Genomic DNA, 16,763 nt, shown 5'->3' on the forward strand with positions numbered 1-16,763 from the left:
GCTGTAATACATAACATATGGTAAACACCATAGCAAAATACAAGTCAGGGCATAAAACTGCTCGTTTGGGTACACCACACCTCCGTAGGCTACTTATACAAAATATATGTGCTATTAAGTTCATACATCACGTGATTAAAATATGTCACTTAAATTACTTCCATTATTTCCAAAATTAATCACTTACAAGTCTAAAGTTAAAGTATGGAAAAGACATGAAAAGTTTATGATGAAAAAATATAGATAAGAAAATGATAAACTGCAGCTATTATTTACAACTACAAATTAACAAAATTCAATGCAATTTAAACGTTATACAATAGCTTGTATCAATATAATATCAAATGCCATACAACAAAACGGGCATTGTATGTATATGCTATAGACTGGCACATAATAATTTCAAATTACAATAAATATCAAACGCACGGTACTAGACTTGCCACATAGGTTTAACATAACAATGCAATGCAGTAACGGCGTTCCATAATTAACAACGAAATGCCTGACATATAAGTTTATGACAAAGAGTAATTTAGTATAAATAAATATATTTCAGTATAAATCTTACAGTTTATACAAACGAAACCTTTTAGATTCCTCTTTCGAAATAATTTACAAATGCCTGAAAAATTTAATAAATTATCCTGACATACCGAAACTAGCCAAAATCTCATGCCGAAAAGTAAACGATACAAAATTCTGTAGAATGAACAAAAATTTACTAAATAAAAATCGTAATTCAAAAGTTATACAAAATATCTAACAAATAAATTTCTTACCTCGATCGAGTAAAATTTCTTCCAAGAAAAATCAATTTGACTTAATTCGTCTAATGTCAAAAAAGATGTGCACTAGGCATATTTAGTCCAGTCTATTTGTATGGTTATGTCCCGCCAAATACTAAATTTCAAGGGACTCACGACATAAGCGTGTACTCTGACTATTTGCATTTCCACGGGAATCACGATATAGCCGGGAAAGCTGACTACTTTGGCGCGGATTTGAATAGGACAATTTAATGCCCGTTAGACCACGATAATCCGTAAATAGCCAATCGCAAAGCAGACTTGTACCCGTCTATATTTCATGTACAACAGTAGCGTTGTATATATATCGCGGGAAACTTGGGCAAAAACGCGTGAATTTCGTGTCAATTTACCATCTAACAATACAGGCGAACGCCGGAGTTAAATGACCTTGCAATATTCTCACCAGTTATCAATGGGATAAAAAATAAGACTGACTTGGAGGTAAATTCAGTTGACAACGTCTAAATATTAATATCGTGAAAATGACCCCATGTTATTAGATATCAATAAAATTGAATTACAATAAACTACATATTTGTAGTGTAGAACCAACTGGGTTAAAACGTAATTTACACATTCACTGAAATGTTTCCAACAGTTGTAACTTTTTATGTTCACTTGTTATAAAAAAGACATGTCAGCACGATCCTTACATTTGCAAACAACTGGATCCAGTTCTTCGAAACTTTAACAGGCGATTAACTTAACGGTCGATTAACTTTATCAGTAGATTTCGACAGTTTAGAAAACTTAGAAAATCAAATGTACTTGTTAAGGATTATAAACACTAAATCATCTTTACAGCAAAATTAAAATATCATACTAGTGTTTCCAACCCACCAAGACTAGTATCTTGAATAGAAATTTAACAGGCGGTTAGTTTAACAGCTTAATGCAGTGGTCCTGGGTTCGAGCATCATTGGGGTCAAGACCATGACTTCTCATATGACCCCAGTACTAGTTTGCATAGGAACGGACTCGAGAGTGGTTACAATAAGCTTAAACAGTTAAAGCTTTCATCACAATTGAGCTAAAACAAATTAGTATAAACTAAACTAAACTAAACTAAACTAAACTAAACTAAATTACAGCCCGTTAAAGTTTCGAACAACTTGGCCCAGTTAGAAAGTAAAACAACTACATCATTCTTACAGGGCACGATATAGTAAAAGGTATTCCTAGTCCTACGAGCATCTACCCACTAACTATATCCTGATAAACAAAGTAAACAAATAAAAAAATAACTAACTAACTAAAAAAATAAATAGCCTGGCTATCTTCTTGAATCAATGTATCTGTCATCGTGTTTCGCCAACATGCAAATTCCTCACAAAAACTAATTGTTCAGCATGCAGTCCAATTTTGAGTATTTTTGAGAAATCCGTACTTAACTGTTTAGCATTAATTTTGTGATTGCAAATGACTCAAAGTGTTAATGAACGTTAAATCTTAGTAAATCCGGTATTTGAGTAAAACTGAATTTATACAAATAACCTGCATTATTTCATATGCCCTACTGACAATTAAGCGCTAACGGTACAAAGATGATATTACTTTTATAAAAACACGTTAATACTAATTTCTATTGAACGCCTGGGAGAGTTTTCAATAATTGCAGTTTTTATGTCACGTGGTCTAAGTCGGATAGACAACTCGCTTTGCTCGTTGTATATATCCCGTAGACAACGGCACTCGTTGTCTATCCTATACTTATAGTGGTTTTGGGGATAAAAACATGAATTACTGAAGTTTATAAAGTATCAACGTTCTTATTACTGACCGAATTTAATAAAAATTACATGGAAATTTATGCGTAAAATCAGACATTTACCTCAATAACTAAAAATTTACAAAAAGATGATGCAATACCTGCATATACACTACAGATACATTCAGGCCCGTATGCCAGTTTGTGACAGTTATACACGTACAGATCACATGTTCCTGCATGAACGTAACATCTTTAATACTATTTAGGCTTTGATAGAAATTACCATTGATAATAAATCAAATATCTGAAGATTAATCTAGCTGTCTTCACTGCTGGGAAGATTTAATATATCTGACCACTCAAATTCTCATTTAAAGTGCTTTGTCCAGATAACTGTGTTCGTTTTGATTATTATTGCAGAAAAAAGTTTTATAGAAATAATATCATTCATTCTGTTGATGTCTGGAATTTTATTTTGTTATTTATAAAGAAAGATTAAAATATTTTCCTATGTCCTACTTTTTCTATCTTTCATTGTAAATGGGCACTAGGTAATTATCTGATATAGACCAGCATATAATTGAATACACTATAATTAAATCCTCCGAGGCGAATTTTATAATGCACGGCAGCACTAATTGAACCTGTTTTCACTTGAACTATATTTGTAATGCATATTTCAGTGGCTGCAATTATATTATGCAGAGAAGGGACTGCTCATAAAAATCTCAATGCATCTTGAGGGATAAATTAGCCTCAATCTACTATTTACGTTTTGATTTCAATTCAGGCCACGGTACCAGACCAGAAAGAAAATGCCTCTGTAGAATATAACCTACCCCTAGGTATTTTATAAGAACCATGGTCATGAACGGGGAAATATACTAACTCGTTACAATCGCGCATTTCATACATAAAACGTGCATTTCGGCCAAAGTGTATTATGCATATTGAACAAGTAATTTATCTTCCTTAGTGTACCTTCTTTCTTTGGTCACATTTCTTCAATATTTCTTATGGTAGAAAAACAACGCGAAATTTATTGTTTTCAACGTTACACAAAAAAACTTCGTTGAACTTCCCTAGTGAAGTTCCGGTCTAGATTACAATTCCATTCTGATCGGCTAATGTCAAAATGTATGTCAGTCGTCGTTAACTACATGTGTACGCTAAAATGTGTATATGCAGCATAAATGTGCAAAATGACTTTAATAATACAGATGTATACCGATGTATCACTTCAAATGCAAAATCATATCTAAGATGAATTTCATTCATCATGTCTAGTTTTATTGCAAAACTGAATATTTTGCATTCTGTTTTTCGTTTCGTTTGTTTACATTTCGCCTAGTAAATTTGCGAACTGCAAGTTGTTTTCTGTAACATTGACGAAAGCATAAAATATATGGAATGTGGAGTATCTTTGCAATATAAAATATTGAGACATTATGACTGGTGAACGATCGAAGATAAATTAAAACTTTTTCAATATGCTGGGCACCCATTAACCGAACTGCGCGTTTTAGGTGGGAAATTTAAAATAGGTTAGTGCACTTTCCCATTCATGACCATGGTTCTTATATAATACCTAGGGGTAAGGTATATTTTACAGACGCATTTTCTTTCTGCTCTTGTGTCAGTGATTCAGGCATGTCATGTTTGCAATATCATGAGCATTGTGTGAATTGTTGGTATATTAACTGCTAAATGCCATATGTTCTCACATGTGCATGATACCTGAACTGAATGTACGTAATGTAGGTGACACAGTTATTTATCCTTAATAAGTTAAGAATATAATAAGATGGCAAACTACATTTAGCATACCTTTCAACTGTTTAGGGACATAGAACTTATTAGGAACAATCTCCTGATGAAGTGAAGCAAGCATAATAGATAATCACTTACACTGTAAATTTATGTATTTATACTCTGATGTCATACTTTTCCTCCATTAATCAGAAAGTAATCAAAAGTAACCGCAATTACAGGCAGACAATTCACTGTAACTGATCTAATTACATAACATATAATCAGATTGGGGTGAGTTTTTGGAATATTTTAAGTAAAAATAGCATTCATTTTCAAAGGGAGACAACTTTTTTCGAATATTTTAAGTATTTGTCGAGAAAAATTTGTCCCCCCTGGACAATGAATGCCATTTGTAAAGAAATATAGATAAACAATTGCTGAAAACTGTGTTCCACATTGTTATGTGAAATTTCATCATTCGCACGCTATTGCAAATGCATCAAAACTTACATGTGTAACACTTCTTTGAAAATGGTGAGTTTTTAAAGGCGTTTGACTGTCCGGACGTGGGGCCCCTTTTAGGCAGTCCTTTTCTGGAACAACCCTTTCTTTTTATGATTTGGTGTTGTTTGATTTGTGTTTCTCAAAGCGTATTTCTAAGCCTTAACTGGTTAATACACGGCGCACAACGGCTAGACGGGAGCTGAAAACTAAGGAAACCTTGCTTTCAATATGAATTTTATTTGTGCAACCAAAACTACTCTTATTTAAGTTGTTATCACAGTGATGATGACAGTGCCTGAGGCACCCAAAGGAAAAATATATTGAATTAAGTCCAAACTGGAGTACTAAAAACATATTTGATATCATTCACCTTGAGTTTATTAGATATTTTTTCTCTTAAATCTCTGTATTTCATCCGAAATCAGAAAATTAAATAGTTTATAAGAGTACAAAATTTATAAATATTGAGACAAAACAACGGTTCATGTAAGTACAGGTGTCCCTTTTTTGCAATTGTTTTTCTTTTCCAATAGGCAGTCTCACAGACTGAACAAATGTGAGCAAATGCTTCACACTGGCTTCGAACACAAAAAACGAAGGCAATCTGTTATACGTGGTGTGCTGTAAACGTTTATATTTTGAAAGGAACACTCTTTTTTTGCAGTTTTTTTTCAATACGGCTAACGCCAAGGTTTTCAATGGGTATTGGATAAAATGTGTTAGTAGGATCTAGTGTAATCACTCAAATTAATAAGCATTTATCGTTCTGAATGGTATATCTAGAAATTAGCCTGACATTCCCTAGAAAAACCGCTTTGTGTTTCACTTTCTGTTCCAGTATTTTGCTTGAAGCTACACTGGAAGTAATGCTAAAATAAACATGAACTGAAAATTCCTACGGTTAATGCTAAAAATTACTGTCAATACCCACAACAAAAATATCATTTGTAGGCGTTCAAATAAACATTCAGAAACGTTTAAGCATTCAGTTAGATTTTTTTTTGTATGCACAGATTCATGGATAAATGTTTCTATGTATGAGGATGCAATTATTTACTAAACTTTTGTAAATCGTAAATTATTACCATTTTTTTTATGCTCCTCGAAGGGCGAGCATAGTTGCCACTTTGTCCGTCCTTCCGTCCGTCCGTCCCTCTGGAGTATAACTTTAACATAATTATAGAGTGTACTGAGACAAAGAGCACTGTCAAAGAACCATAACAATACCTTATCAATCGTTTGAATTATCTCCCTTTATTATACAAAATAAGGCTGACGGAAAGTTCAGTGTCAAAGAATCATGACTCTTCCTAGTTTTTGAATCATCTCCCTTTTTATACAAATAAGGCTTGTTCGGAGCATTACTTTCACAAAGTATTATCGGCATTTGACACTTGACAAAATGATATATGCCATTGATAGGAATTGCAATGTCAAAGAACCATAACTCTACCTTACCCTCTTTTTAATTATCTCATTCGAGCATCATTCGGATTTACCGATTCCTTGTTGCAACCTAAATACTGTAATAAAGGCAGTTAAATTACTTTTATCCTCCTATCCATTCTACTTTTAAATTTCTTGTACAGGCGCGCAACTGCACAAAATACTCGTAAAGAGGAGGTCTACAGTATATAGATAGATAGATAGATAGATAGATAGATAAACGTAAAACAAGCATTTCCGAATTGTTATGGTTGATTTGTACTGTATTTAATGTTTTAGTTCCAAAGTTAATGCAAGCAGTAGATAACCGTTTTGTTAAATATAGAGGACTTGAGACTGTATGACTAGTAGGCCCTCCCTTGTCTCAAAATGCAGGAATTTACTACAGTACAGCCTCAAGGAACTATCAAGATTGGTCTTATAAAACTGCTTTCTAAGCAGAAAGAAATAAATTCTTGCACAAGCTTTAACACTGGAAACGTAAACAATAGTGAGGAAATTGTTGCTCTAGCAAGTTGTCGTTTAGGGAGTAAGACTACGCCGACTTTTGCAAAAAAATGTATAAAGTTATTTTTGGAATGTTGCGATTTTGTCCATATTTATTAGGCATCTATACATAAAACTTAGTTTTGATATCGATTTTCCTTTTTATCATCAGTACTGTGTTATAATATTGAACTGCTTTCATTTGGTTACACTATTTTTATATGGAATTCACTATTGCTAAATATTGGACTACATTGATTCTGTAAATGAATAGTTTTTCTCGTGCAACCCAATATTAAATAAACAGTCCAATATTAAAATAATATTGTACTCCACGTGGGAAATACTGAGTCCCATTGAAAGCAGTCCAATATTAAAAATACAGTACTGAGAATACAAAGGAGTGACGTCATGGCAATGTTTTAAGTCAGGATACGAGTTATATGACCCAGGGAAGTGTCTACGCCTTTAGTACCTGAAATTGGTCCAATCGCTAAGGTGACTATGTCTTAGACTAGCTGACAAACGATGTAGAATGTCCTTTGTTAAAACATAAAGTTGGTGAGACCAAATATCTCATATATAGAATTTTCATCTGGCTACCTTGCCCAAATGATTCGTGTACCACTGATTTCAATTATGAGCTACACAATATCAGGGATCAGGCAAACCACTAATATTATTCAAACTAACAATCTTTAATTAATAATAATTAGCTCAAACGCCTATAGGCTGGAGACTCTATACTTGACTGGTCTTTTTGTTGAAGTTCCCGTAAGACAATGTCTTTGAACAACAATGTTCAGCCTGTGTTCTGTTAATTGAAGCTGCAACTCAATGAGATTGCCCTGACTCCTGGAGGCTGAGCGCCTATATGCTATCACTTATAGCATTTAATTACCATATAGGTATAAACCTGATGCTTTGGCTGTACTTCGCCAGTAACACTGAACCTCGTCTATAAGGCATGTTAACAGCACGAGTACAGATTTAAAAAGAAATATACATATATAAATACACTACACATGCAGCATATATTAGTATAAACATATATGTTGGTGCAGAAATAATTTACAATTGTCCGAGAAAAGTTACATTCTTTTGTCTCCAGCGTAGTTGAACCTACATGTGACTTGCATGCTATACGTACCTTATCTATAAGATCCACGATCTGTTGCACTGGAAGTATTGTCGATTTAAGTTTTGCGAGCTCGATTTCTTCGTTTGGTTTGAAAATAACCCATTTCCTGAACTTTTCGATGTCGCAAATATTTCTCAGTTTGGAACTGATAAAGTATATCATTCCTTCAAGTTCCAAGGTGTACTCAATCTGATAGTGAACGGAAAAGAATAAGAATAGATAATATTAAGATATGAGAGGAATATGTTTCCTTGGTTTGTTACAATTCCTTTCAATACATTCTCTGTCTTGCAAATCATTTGACAAAAATTTGGTTTATGATGTGTAGTATATTTCATTTGGTTTTGCGTGCTTTGTTGGCAAATAAAAAACGGTTTTGAGTTCAGGCTCGTAGTTATCTAACCACGAAGGCCGAAGGCCTGAGTGATTAATTACGACGCATCTGAATGAACAAAATGTGTTTTATTGCGTGTTTTGTTGGCAAATAAAACACTGTTTTGAGTTCAGATGCGTAGTAATGTAATCATGAAGGCCGAAGGCCTGAGTGATTAATTACGACGCATTTGAACGAAAGTACGCAGAACTAAAATCTATTTCCATTCTAACACGTTCGAATTACACCAGAAAGGGATACTAATCTGGAATGCTTTTTAAGGCGGAATAGCCAAAACTAGGTCATTTTGCGTTTTAATCGGCAAGACAATACACGGTAAAATCCTTCTTTGTTTATATAAAAGAGGATAAAGTAGCAAAACAGACATTGAAATTCTCAGTTTAATTTAATCCATTTGTTAAATACAACTAGGTACTAAGTAACATTGTCCTAAAAAATAAGTTTTGTTTAAACTGAAACATGACAATTTAATGTTAATTAGGAACGGTACATTAAGTATGGTGGCATTATCCCACGACCTTCTCATAACTCCGTTAATGCGAGTTATTGAATACATAATTTATGTACTCTGATATACGGTTTATAAATTTTCTATTAAATAACCATATTTGTTGGTCGAAATCAACTTCATTTGTTTTTACTAACAATTTTAAATTCACGTGTTTTGCATGTACCTCGCGGACATAGGTATAAACCATTAAAAATATCTCAGTGACAAAATTTGTTGCGAGAATATATCTTTAAAGAAGATAGACGAAATTAAGATCAACATTTGCATCTGTGGAATTCAAATTGCACCTGTAGAAAATTAAAATTTAGAAAGACTGTAGGAAACTAAAACCTTTTGCTAGCTTGACATAGGCGAAATTTAAGATGCAAAGTAAAACATATTTGAATCGAGCAATCATATTTAACTTTACTGACCTGTAGAACAGTGTTCATAGCACTTGCATCTTTGTGTATTTCCTGAACATTTTCCACTGCTACACCAACCTTAACATTTTATTTATATAATAATATTATGTGCTCATAACAGAAAATTAAAATTGCTATACAATGTGTGTTTGCTAAACATAACGTATATGGAATTAGCTAACGATAATTGTAGCTAGAATATAAGATTATTCATATTATTATGATACGGGTGTTCAGAAATGATATGGAGAAATATACAGTAACTGGATTTCTCAATAATTTCTCATATTAGATATAGGTAGTCTGGCTCAGTATGTCTAAATGTTAGGGGTTGTAAACCCATGTTAAAATTGATTGGTTTAGCAGCTTTTGAAAACGTTTTGATAAATTGATATCAAAGCAAAAATCAATTTGGTTAAGCAATTTAATAAATGGAATAGCAATGTTGTTTTTATGTCAATATCGTCTGCTAGGAATTCTTAAATCATTCACAGAAGTGAAAGAATTTTCAAAATCGGCTTAAAATGCGAAATAAATGAACATTTAAATAGTTGATCAATAATGGCGTCTTTTTTTTTCATGTCAACAAAAAACAAAATTGCGGATTTATCAAATTTCTAGATACATATTAATTATTTGAACTGTATTTATTTATTTCTGTAAAATAATTTCTTTACTTTTTCCAGCTATAGTGCAAGAAATTACGCTGTTTTACATATTACACACAAGAAACATATGAAATTAACGTATTTTTAAAAAGGTTATTTGAAATTTAGGAATTCAGCAGTGTGTAATGATGTCATAAGCACACTAAAACGACTGCCTCCATGATCACCCATTTTCTTAATTTTCAAACTGCCATATATTTTTCAATAGTGATCCGAGTTTAGAAATTATTTTAGCGTTGTGAAAGGCTTGAGGATGGCTTTCATATAGCATTAACTTATTATCAGGCGTTCCTTGTCCTTTAAGATACAAAACAGTGACAAAAACCCTGCATAGACATCTAGATAATACATTTCATTCTATCTAGATCTATTAAGACGTATAATTTGAAAGTTATAAAGCATACCCGAATCGAGTCAATATGAAAATGATATTAACGAACAAAATTAAGGAAAATACATGTACGCTTTTCCTTCTTTGTCAAAGACTATTAAAGATAACACAATTTTACTAAAATATCCATCGAATTGTTATTGGAGGACGTAGCATTTTGTTTACAATGTGGACTTATAGTTTCGACAGCTATACTAATTATGTCAACATCTGACTTTCTGTAGTCGCCACGAAAGATGCATCTGGGTAGGAAATAGCAAATATAAACAGTTTTGAAACATACCATCAGATTTATGATTACAATCGTCATGAGAAATTGAAATAAACTGTAGATTATGTAACTGACAAAAGCTATATCATGGTAATTGACCAAGCTCAGGAATTCCTCGTAATCAAATCCACTTATCATAAATGACGTTGTCGTCAGTATTGAATGCCAAAGATTTGCAAATTTCACCTGTAAGAATGAAGAGATCAAGATTTACAATAACAATATATCATGACGGCATTTCATTTCAAATTGTATATTAAGATTTATGTTTATTTACACATTTATCTGTCTAAAAATCTGTTTAACAAAGTTTAACAGTTTTGAAGCTTCTCCTCACAGGCCAGTCCGCTTCGCCCAAGGAGAGGATGTACCTATAGTTACATTATTATCTCCTGACCTTGCGTATAGCTGAGACAGAGTGAAAGTCGTAATTAAAAAAAGGAAAATAAATGTTAATCCATTGAGCTAAACTAAAGAATCATGTCCGATTGCTTTCAGATGAAACCAGTGTCAGTAATACTTCAGGTCAAATAAAATTGTTTTCAAAGGAGGTTTGTTCAGGGGAAGTCATCTAAACTCTAAGTTTTTATTGCACGTTCCTTCCCTTCGTTACCCTTAAGGGAGACTCGATCAAAAAGATTAAAAAAATTGATCCCTTGAGACCTAATGCTGCTTGATAAGATAACCTTTTTAATAATGAAAAGGCTATTTCTTGAGAAAATTTTATTCAATAAAAATGATAAATTAGCTTTTAGGATACATGTGTCACAGCCTGAGTATGTTTTAGGTTCTCTAATTTATTTCTACTTCTTGAGTATGCTTTTTTTTAACTCATGTGATTAGGTTAGATTCTTGGTTATGGCAATTTTCTGTTATCTTTGTAGAAATTATGAATGTACATTTACATTGCGTCAAATTTACTTCAGCAAAATCAGGAAAGGTCCAGATCAAGATTGAAACGGCTGCAAACATTACTTAAATTTACTTGAAATATATAGGTAAAGTATTTTGTGCAGAAACAATGTCAGTAATAATTACAAACCTGATCTTGATGCACACATGTGAACGCTAAAGCAAAGGCAATGAGTAAGACGGCGACGATAGGAAACACGTTCAAAAGAAACGTTTTAATAATTGACCCCAACATCATTACATAGATTCCGAGACGATCAAACTTCTTTGCGAATACTAACAAATTAATCCATGCCATGAAGACAGAGAGTATGCCTAATATCCATTGCCATTTCTGGTGAAAATTATAAAAGAACGTCAACTATGTATATAGTTTAAAAAGTTTGATTTAATATGATTATAGTCAATGAAATAAACTGGACATTACACATTTAAATTAATAGAAATATTGTTCAGTCGCTAGTAAGTTTAATATCAGACCAAATTACTGAACTTACTTGTCATGAATATACTCAGATGATAGTAGTGTAATTTGTTATGAAATAGATGCATACACAGAATTTTACACCAATGTAAGTAGAAAATGGAAAAACCGAAGTACAATACAGTACAGTGTGTTCTTCACTGAATACCTCAGTATATTATATAAAATTGTCTTCTTTCTTTAATCATAATATAAAAAGTTAGAAATACATGTATCAGGGACTTCTTACAGTTCGGTAGTCAGTATCTTCGCACTCTGTTACGTTTACAACAAACAAGACAGAGGATATGTAAACAGCTAATTCTACATAGTTTTCTACTTGTTTGAAGTACTCAAGTTGGTAAGTTTTTACAAGCTGGTAAACCTGTTAAATATTTAAAATGATATAATTGTTTAACTAAGATAGAAAGTCGCGTTTTCCTAAATTTTCAATTTCAGTTTTGAAATATGAATGAACATCTTCTCTAAGTTGACTTAAAATTACATTGCTAGCTGTTCTAAAGCATTACATTTCCTCGATTGCTATTGAACCATTTAAAGAAACAAAAATGTTATGCAACAGGAATGTTTATTATATGTAATTTAAAACGAAGGCTTGAATATGATATTTGATATAACAACAGCTTACAAAAGTCAAAGAAATGTTTACCTCTTTTAATATCATGATGAGGGATAAGGCTATCACAAAGTATTGCAGATCTACAATCATAGACTTGCGGTGACTTTCAAAGGAATGGCATGTCATTTTGGTAGCAGCAGCTTCTGTAGTGATTTTATTCAAGCATGTAGTAGTGTCATGGCATATAGTTGTGTTTTGGCACGCGTTCCCGTTTTGACATGATGTTTCTTTCTGGCATAATGTGACGTTTTGGCAGGCAGTAGTGTTCCGGTAAGTAAATGGATTACTTGGACTTCTAAAATAACACCACACATTTAACAAATCTTTTTATATAACTCTTTATCTTTTTCAGAAGTTCTTTTGATATTCTGATAAGCAAATATTGTATAACAATACGCTGTAACATTACATCCATTTTTCAAATTAATTGAATCATTCACTTCATGACCTTATCTCAAATAAATGCTTTGTGCACCGTTTTAATGAACTTAGCGAAAATCATTCAGGGGAATCAGTGGAATAAATGCTTTTTAAAAACGAAAACAGGATGACCTAACTGAAGAAAATTAAATTTTATCATTAGATGAGACAGAACCATGACTTTTTTTATATCTGTTATGATTTGATTTCCCTTTTCGTAAATCTAATAGTTTATGAACTCATTTTCTGACTTTTCTTTAACAATGGTAAATGAATAAAAAAAATATAAAGACAAGCATTTGTTTTGTTAAAACTTTATTTTTCATTAATGGCATACTGCGTCAAAGTTATGTTTAATTCCAAAATTTGCTGAGAGTAGGTCTTAAGAGCACGCAGTCTTTTAGAATATCTTTAAAATTCATTCGATTATAGATAAAAATGACTGTGAAAGAAAAAATGCTGTGATACTCTTTTCTTTTGAAGTTTGTATGTTTCCCGCAAAAGGCTTACTTAACACATTTCTTCAACAGATGAATTAACGCATAACTTTTTGAAATATACATCTATGTGTGTGTGTGTGTGTGTGCGTCTGTGTGTGTGTGTTTGCATGCGTGCATTCGTGCGTATGTGCGCGTGTGTGTGTTGAGAGAGAGGGAGAGAGAGAGAGAGAGTATGGTCTATCAAATGTAACCTTATTTTTCATTAATATACAGAAACAAACTGTAAATATGATGCCTACTTACTGAGAATGTACATATGGTGGAACAGTGGTACTCACACACAGAGTGAGAACAGCCAGATAGATCAAATACAAAGCCAAATTCAGAACATGGAATTTTACACCAATATGATTCCATTTACGCCTTACTAGCGCTTTTACAAGGGGGTGATCCAACAGTTGTTGGTAAATTCCATCATTCGATGTTTCTGTTCTTCTGCCTTTTATCTGAAGAAGTGAGATAGAGGTTAAGCACTGTTTCGTCTCCCGCGCGTCGAGATTATTGACTTCTTAATGAATTGTGTCTTTAGTTTATCAATGAGCAAAGTTGAACTTATTGAAATTGTATCGGATCGATTTGAGATGGAATCTGCTGCTAGATAAGTGGCGCCATTTAAATTACAGCGTCATGGCAATGTTACAAGTTGTATGTATACATGTTGCTGTTAAAAAGTATCCAGTTGCTTTCGTTTTAATTTCTGTACTATGAATTCGACACTGTAACTAAAAAATACGAACTTCAAGTAAGCACCACTTATTTTAGATACATGTGTAGTTCAAAGTTCATGATCTGAAAAAAAAGGATCATTTTCTGAACAAGAGTAACGGGTGAGTCAAATCATATTATCATGGTAAAATATTTGAGAAAAATGGAATCAACGCAACTAAAACTTAGTAGGCTTTTGTGACTAAGTACTTCTTATCTTCTTCAAACTATGTACTTTCTACCTCTACGCACAAAAAGCATGAATAATTACCGAAGATTGTTTTAAACACAGTCTTAATTGGTCAATGATTAGTGATTTGAAAAGAATAGTTTGTAAAGAACAAATCAAGGAATACCTTGAGGAAATTATGACATTTTCCGTAGTAAAATTTATCAACAAATAGATAATTTGTTGTAAAAAGTCAAAACCCACAGAATTTCACAAGGTGAAATGTACTGATAAAACTACTGATGGAAAGGGAACAATCTCTGCTACTTAATATATATATGCCTCATAGTATGAAACAAATGTCTAAAGATATGAGAAAAAAACCGAAGAAAATTAATTTGAGGACTGTTTAATGCAAGACTATGATATCCTGTATTGTAGGTAACATGGATAGATTACTTTTCAATGTCAAACAGTGCTCACCCAAAGTAAAGAGGATTTAGGGTAACTCTTTATATGAATATTTTATGAAGACGCTCTGAAGCACGTTTCTTGAAAATCTTTGAAACCATTGATTGTACAGCTTAGAAAAAGAAACTAGCATTGTTCAATTTCAATTTCTTTCAAGTATATAAATAGTCAAATGATATATTAGCATGTTCAATGATCAAGCTAACGCTCTTATTTCATAATAAATTGTTAGAATAAATCACAATCTATCTTTTGCGTTGGTTACGATACCAATACAGTCTCATTAAAACGGGAGTGATGTTATCAAAGAATTATACTAGGGACGCGCCTGTCAAAAGTGCATAATCGCTTCATTAGCTCATAATGGCACCAAATCAGTACCAGTTTCTTTACAATATTCAGGCATCAACTGATAATAAATAATATTAAATATTGAAATAAACCAAAATTTCACTATTTGACTTTTTAAGTTGTTGTTTGAGAAATATAACGGTGGATCATAGACTGATAATTTCTCAGTGTTCATAACAATATACATTATTCTCTACGGAACAACATTTGAATACTTGATATTATCATTCATAAATATTTGGAAACTCTTCACTCGCGAACACCGGATCTTACATTTTTAGATTTTCTTTTGTGCCTGCGAAAACATTGCATCTGTAGTTTATTCAGTAAAAGATCTTACACGAAACAATTTTAAATTTCTACAATATTTAATTCAGACATAACGATAGCTTTCACTGAATATAACTTGTGTTCTTGCGAAATCGCTTGTTCTAAACTTACGGCCAATTCTTGTTTAAATGAAACAACTTAGCTTTAACTGTGTAATGGATTTCTTTGCAAGAGGGTGTTACATCCAGTTATAAATCATATAACAAAGTGTAATAAAATTGGCAGAATCCAATAACCATATTACATAGATTATACTTCCCAGACATCTGCAAACACCCTACAATTATAAGTCAAGGTTTCAAGTTTTTAAAGCCAAAACTCTTTCACTATGATGACGCTTAATGTAAATGATATTTTAATAAAAATTTACAACAGTCTAAATGATAAAAAATGAGAAAAGACTGTTTACGTTTGAAAATGTTACTTTGATGCAATGACCTATGTGTTTAATCTAGAATCTCGCTAAAATACCATAAATAATTCTTTATACACGTGGTGTTATCATCGAATTTCGGCGATTTTAGGGTTGTAAATCTGTTTAAAACTTCTATTCATAGGTAGAATCAAACAAACCATTTTTGCAAAAGATAGTTGTTATTGAAGTACATCGTAATTTTCTTGATACTGTACTGAACCTTTATCTTTAAATCCATGGCCACGACCCACTTTTAAATAAGACAGATTAAAATCGAGTAAAATCATACATGACGATCATTATAACAATGTCTTAACTATGAATGCAATATTAAAAGTGGTCAAAAGGAGAGAGAGCTTCATACGTTAGAATGTTTAACATAATCTAGCTTACAATACAGTATCATTATGTTTTGCATCTTGATTACATATTATACTTAAGTAGTATATAATATATTTAAAACACATTGGTATTACTGCACTAAATTAAAAACTATAAACGGCGTCAACAAAGCCTCAATACACGCCATCATTTGAAGCCAGGGATCACTAGCAGATCCCTGGAAAATATGAAAATTTGTATATTAGATGTCTGATGTTTTATAATAATTTGTAACATATAAGGAACAGAAAAGAGATACACATTCTTTAATAGGTTGAGCTTATGTATCATAACGTTACAATTTGCCGGTGCTGGTATAGACTTGCCACATTGGGGACCTGGCATACACATTGCTAGGAGTTCGTTTTGTTTGTGGCATATCAGATTTATGTGTAGCGAAAGAAGGGAACGACAGATTCGAGAGTCCGATCTAAATCTTAAAAATGCTTAAAGAATTGTAGACCTACTGAAATATATAAGACAATTATTAACGGATAGATCCATATTTAAAACAA

General features: G+C 32.4%; 2 protein-coding genes across 3 annotated transcripts in view; both read right to left on the reverse strand.

Annotated features, from left to right (window-relative positions):
- The window catches only part of LOC123565757 (carbohydrate sulfotransferase 15-like), a 245,009-nt gene that overhangs the window by 185,495 nt on the left and 42,751 nt on the right, over positions 1–16,763 (reverse strand). The gene's annotated exons all lie outside the window — the stretch shown is intronic.
- LOC123554960 (transient receptor potential cation channel subfamily A member 1 homolog) overlaps positions 1–16,763 on the reverse strand; it is a 35,954-nt gene that overhangs the window by 1,160 nt on the left and 18,031 nt on the right. The window contains exons 10-16 of the mRNA XM_053548938.1: positions 13,670–13,872; positions 12,537–12,801; positions 12,117–12,251; positions 11,534–11,737; positions 10,504–10,677; positions 9,171–9,239; positions 7,862–8,041 (exon numbers count right to left, since the gene is read on the reverse strand). Of these exons, the coding sequence (XP_053404913.1) occupies positions 7,862–8,041; positions 9,171–9,239; positions 10,504–10,677; positions 11,534–11,737; positions 12,117–12,251; positions 12,537–12,801; positions 13,670–13,872 (1,230 nt within the window). The remainder of the gene's footprint in view (positions 1–7,861; positions 8,042–9,170; positions 9,240–10,503; positions 10,678–11,533; positions 11,738–12,116; positions 12,252–12,536; positions 12,802–13,669; positions 13,873–16,763) is intronic.

This window comes from Mercenaria mercenaria, chromosome 7 (genome assembly GCF_021730395.1).
Source record: "Mercenaria mercenaria strain notata chromosome 7, MADL_Memer_1, whole genome shotgun sequence".
NCBI classification, from domain to species: domain Eukaryota; kingdom Metazoa; phylum Mollusca; class Bivalvia; order Venerida; family Veneridae; genus Mercenaria; species Mercenaria mercenaria.